At 41.5% G+C, this 5947-nt stretch overlaps 1 protein-coding gene across 1 annotated transcript; it reads right to left on the reverse strand.

Annotated features, from left to right (window-relative positions):
* Positions 1-424: 424 nt before the first annotated feature.
* Positions 425-1520, reverse strand: rprma (reprimo, TP53 dependent G2 arrest mediator candidate a). Its single transcript, XM_061088642.1, has one exon. It carries the CDS (start codon positions 1242-1244, stop codon positions 936-938), a length of 309 nt encoding a protein of 102 aa, XP_060944625.1. The 5' UTR covers positions 1245-1520; the 3' UTR covers positions 425-935.
* Between the last annotated feature and the right edge of the window lie 4427 nt (positions 1521-5947).

Here is a 5947-nt window from a genome sequence, read left to right on the forward strand (position 1 = left end):
GAAGATATTGTTCATTTTTTTTTCATTTGAAATCTTAATGTGGAATATTTGGAGAACCTTTTTAGCAGCTTATACCAAAAGAAAACACATGTAGCTGTTTAAATTGAATTGACATTTACCTCGTGGCTATATATAGAAAAAGCAGATGACAGTAATGAATGAGAGGAGAATATCTTGTGTGGATTCATTTCTTCAGGCACTCGCTGCTCCTTATGCCACAGAGAAGGTCTCAGTTTAAATAGATGCTGATAACATGCCAATTTATCAGGATCAATAGAGTTAATTCTGTATATTTTATACTTGCTATAATATATTTAAAACATAGAAAGAACTGGTTTAAGAAGCTCTTTTAGTTGTTTTTTTTAATTGAATGACTTTGGCACAGGGTATGGTGAGGGCTTCATGGTAACAAATAGAGAAAAACTTTAATAACATAGTGAATTTATTCCAATTTACACGATACATGGCATGTTGGGCTTCCTCCATCGCCCACGCTCACACACTCAAACAGTTATCACCAGGAAGTCCAGAGAGAAACAGTAATTTATATATTGCATGTTGTATGCAAAAACCCATACAACATACATAAACACCTTACACATTAAATTCTCCATTGCTTTAGCAACATGAGAGGGAAGAATGAAGCAGCAGGTGAAAGAGGACCTTGCCACTGACATGACAAAGGACGCTGCTTGGACAGATTGTGCTCCATCTACTGAAATCACACAACAGTGCTTGGTTGAATACTTTATAAACATAATGAGGCTTAAAACGCACTATACCTCTTGGAGATGCATGAGTCTGTTGGCGTTAAAAAAGCCACCCTAACCCCGCGGGGTTCAGCTGCCTCTCACATGGCGACTGACGCACCAGTGTGAGAAGAGGCAGATTAGTCTCCAACATCTCTCCATCCGTCGAGATCCACCTCGTCAGTGTCAATACGCTCCGACAATGACGGCCTCCGTTTCTTTGGAGGGTCTCCTGTCCGTGACCAAGAAGTTGATCATCCCCTCGGACTTTATGAGGAGGTTGCAGCCCAGGAAGAAGATGCCAAAGACCACGGTGAGGGACAGCACGCACATGACGGCGATCTGGACCACCCTCATGATGAAGAGGCTCCTCTCGTCCGGCGCCGCGGCCACGAAGCCATTATCAGTCACCACGGAGGAAAAGTTGCAGCAGAATAACTCCTCCGTCTTGTTGAACAGTGCGCCCTGCGTCTGGTTGAACCCCGTGCTGTTCATCTTCTCTTGTCTTTGTTGAAATCAAACTTTCAGTGCAGACCCGAGGAGGAAGACGCGCGGGCAGACAACAAGCCCGGAGAAACAGTCATCAAGTCAGAAGTGATGCTGATGCTGAGGAGGAGGAGGAGGAGGAGGAGGAGGATGAAGAGAAAGTTCCGTCACATCAAGCAGAGCCGGACTGGAGTTCAACAAGCTGCTGTGGCATCGCATTACTGGAGGTTTCATCTGTTCTGCTGCCAGTTTCACAGCGGAGTGAATCCACCAGCCCGCTGTTTAACAGCCTGACTCTACCTGCGAGTGACAGGACAGACACTGCAAGAGCGCCCCCAAGCGACCAGACTGCGTGCGTGTCAGCACTTTGCATGTTTATATTCAGTACAGAGTGCGTGTGTGTCTGTGTGTGTGTGTGTGTGTGTGCAACCTGCTGCAACAGCCCTGCAATAAATATAAGGTGTGATTTTTTTGTTGATACTGGATCAGAGATGTGTATTATAGAGTAGACGCTACGAAACAGTATTGTTGTAAATGAAATACTGCTACTACGACTAATAATATATAGAAATATTGTTAATATGCGGCAGATTGATAGGTTACAAAATACCAGTAATCAAAAATGACCATGAACTTGAAAAGAACACCTCTATGTAAAAAACATCGATCAATCAATTCAGTGCCGGCCCTGGCAATGTTGGCACCCTATATAGGCGAGATTTCAAATTGGCGCCCCCCAACATACACAAGCAAACTGTCATGCATCTACAATAACTTTTGGACTGTATACAGATGCAGACAAAATTGTAAAATATAAAAAACAATAAAAATATATAACAAAAAATATAAAGAGTCTGAAATCAGCTGTACTGATAGCACATCATGTCATGTCGACAAAAATAAACATTAATGATGGCCACAATTGGGGTGATTCTTACCTCTATTGTTCTTTCTTCTCCTCCTCTACTTTGCGGAGCTTTCTCAATTGTGGAGCAGCTGAATTTCAATCACCTATTGAATTCAAAATATATTACACTATGTAAATTTAAATTAATTAAATTAAATGAATAAAAAATAAAAATAAAAATAAAAAAACCCTGCACGCCCTATTCCTGCGCAAAGGGTTTCTCTGCAGGATGTGCGTGTGCAGGTTTTTTTTCTCTCTCATCAGCCGATATGAAAATATGAATCATGAAAATAAATTTATATCTAACTAGTAAAGCATGCAATTTAGTACATTTTGTGATCTTTAAGAGTTTTCCCTTTTTTGATGACATTTTTTCATTGAAAGTTCAACCTAAACAACAAATTAACAGAGGAAAAAAGAGGCTATTTACCCGGCTGGTGATCATTTTGTCACATTTAGTCAAATTTTTCCATTTCCAAATAATGTATTGAATGTAGTGGCAGTTCATCACTCATGAAATGTTTTTTTCATACTCATTTTACTCCTCCTGCTCAAAGCCATGAAAGCTCTAGACTGACATCTAGTGGAGAATATGAATATAATGTGGTCACAGTGTTTTTTATTCTGACTGCCAGACAACATGAGTGTATCAAATGCTTAGCTCAGATTTGCTCTACTACATTGTTGAGAGGCCGATGCAACGATGCAACACTGAGGGTCTCTCATCAGGAGCAGCAGGTGGCAGCATTATTCAACAGGATTCCACGAAGGCCTCAAAATACCTGTGATGTTGCAGCATACACAACACTGTCAATTCACGTATAGACACACATGCAGTCATTTTAGCTGTTAATGTTACCAGTGTGCTGATGTCCATGTGGACTTCAAGCCACATCCTTTCTGCTGTTAATAAAGTCGAAACAAACTCCAACATTGTTTGTCATGTTAAAAAACACCACCTTCACTTAGGACCTAAAATTATCCTTTAGAATTAAAAGAAATAATAATGTGACATTTATAAAGGAAATTATCAATACAATAAAACATTTTTTTTATTTACCTCCTGCACAGAAGGAGGTTTATGTATTTAAATAGTGTAATATATTGTTCAATATGTCCTGACAATATTAGGGGTTTAGTATCTTGGCATTCAAATGAGGAAGAGTGGGGATTTGAACCCCCAACCTTCTGGTTGGAGAATGTTATGTTCATATATACATACTTATGAATATATATGTACAGTATATTCATACTTGTACATGTTAAATGTTTGCTTAACCTTGTTCTGCTTTGTTGTGCATGCTTTTCTGTTTATTTGTACATTTCTGTACTGTAGAGCAACGGAAAAAAACTGAGTAAATTTCCTTGTACGTGTACTTGTGTTTTGAAATTGCTTCATAAATAAAGAATATTATTATTGTTATTATTTAGTTGTGGGGACATCCAAATAAATAATGTGTTCCCTGGTCCACCACCAGTACGATAACCTTAACCATCACAACTAAATGCCCAAACTAAACCTTATTCTAACCCTTACCCCAAAACCAAGTATGTCAGGAAGTTAGATGCACACACACACACACACACACACACACACACACACACACACAGGGCGGCTGCGGCTGAGGGGTAGAGTGGTCGTCCTCCAACCTGAACGTCGGCAGTTCAATCCCCAGTCTGACCCATCTACATGCCGAAGTGTCCTTGGGCAAGATGCTGATCCCTGAATGGCCCCCCATAGAATAACAAAGTGCTGCGAATACATGCAATGTATGAATGTGTGTGTGAATGGGTGAATGTAAAACTGTACTGTAAAGCGCTTTGAGTGGTCATCAAGACTAGAAAAGCGCTATATAAATACAAAGCCATTTACACACACACACAAACTAGATAGATGGATGTTATATATTGATAGATAGAAAAGTATTATTATTAGTAGTATAAGTTCCATATTCTACTCTAATAGCAACACATCAGTGTGTAGATGTACACACACACACACACACACACACACACACACTTAGATAGATAGATAGATAGATAGATAGATAGATAGATAGATAGATAGATAGATAGATAGATAGATAGATAGATAGATAGATAGATAGATAGATAGATAGATAGATAGATAGATAGATAGATAGATAGATAGATAGATAGATAGATAGATAGACAGATAAATAGACAGACAGATAAGTATATTATTACAAGGTTTCAACAAAAAAATCACACACTTCATATAAAATTGCAGGACACAGACACACACACACACACACACACACACACACACACACACACACACACACACACACACACACACACACACACACACACACACACACACACACACACACACACACACACACACACACACACACACACACACACACACACACACACACACAGAGCACAGCTTTCCAGAGGCACACGATGACGGACGTCGCTCTCAGCCAATCAGAGCGCCGGATCGCCACGCTACCAGGTGGGTCTGCTCGGAGGTTAGATTGCGCCTCCTCACCGCTCCAGCATCCAGGGGGGGACACCACCAGGTGGTCGTGGACACGTTGGACCCGGTGAGGACCGTGTGTCCCTCATGGAGACTCTGTCCTCCGGCTCCAATACACGGCGAGAGGGAGTCCGAGCAGGTGCCACACGGACAGCGGCGCAGGGGGACTGCGGGTGGACCACTTCTGTGCACCGACATGGACCGTGACTACTTAAGTGTCGTAGTGAGACCGTGAGGGAGGAGGGAGGGGGGGGTTGTCTCTCTGCCACCGGAGATCGAACCCGCAGTTTGTTCAACACGTTGTCTGAGAGGACGAGGGGACGTCAGAGACACAGAGGTAAGAGACCAGTGTCCTCCCGCTGCACCACACCTCACACCTTCCACCAGAGACACCACCACACTGTCCCCATCCTGCTGCTGAGGACAGTGGGCTCTAAGTGGACATTACCATGTGCCACGTTCATAACTGTGTTATTCCTGTCGATAATGCCACATTGATTTAATGCACATTAATGCCTCTGCCCCGGAGCGGATGTCCTACACACACGGATTGTCTGGTCCATACCATGAAGGGGAGGTTGTCTCTCACTTCACCGTGTCGTCATCATTACAATTCATGCAACCAATGTAGATCTCAGTGTTCTTTCAATAGAACTTCAGCAGCCGGGAGAATAAGTCACACACACAATGCTTAAAGCTTGAAATGGAAGTTGTGTTACTCATGACACACTTAGTAAAAACAAGGCTTGTGTAACCTTGAGGTGGCTGCTCTACACCCCCCCCCTATCGAGTTGAATACAACTCACATTAAGACAAAGCTGCTCTTCAAGACGAGGTGAGTTCACGTTCATTTGAATTAACGCAAAGAATCTTTACTTAGAAATTATTCAAACTATTTTATATGTATTCTGTGTATTACATTTTGATTAGAGCTGTAATTTTTGCAGTAAAGAGACCGATTCCCACGTCTTCAAAGTCGCCGCATTGAAAGTATTAATTGTAATGTTTTGTATTTTGTGTTTGTGTTGGTGTTTCGTCTTAGCAGAGCGACGTAGTTTGTGTTGTTTTGGTTCGAAGCTTCAGTCATTGGCCTAATGGGCTTACTGGGATAAGCTCTTTAATCACATGCTGTTCCTGGTAGGGCTGGGCATATAGATTTGCATTTTTCAATAGGGCCTCCTTGTGCCAACCAACATGGTAGCTTCTTAAATGTCTGCACTGGTACCATCACAATACTTTTTAATATTTAGATTATACATTTTTCTTCGTAAAATATGCCCCCAAAAAATCTGTATTTAC

Source organism: Limanda limanda, chromosome 16 (genome assembly GCF_963576545.1).
Source record: "Limanda limanda chromosome 16, fLimLim1.1, whole genome shotgun sequence".
Classification (NCBI taxonomy): domain Eukaryota; kingdom Metazoa; phylum Chordata; class Actinopteri; order Pleuronectiformes; family Pleuronectidae; genus Limanda; species Limanda limanda.

Excerpts from the sequence above, each read along its gene's own strand:
- rprma (XM_061088642.1), bottom strand. The coding sequence starts at position 1,244 with ATGAACAGCACGGGGTTCAACCAGACGCAGGGCGCACTGTTCAACAAG.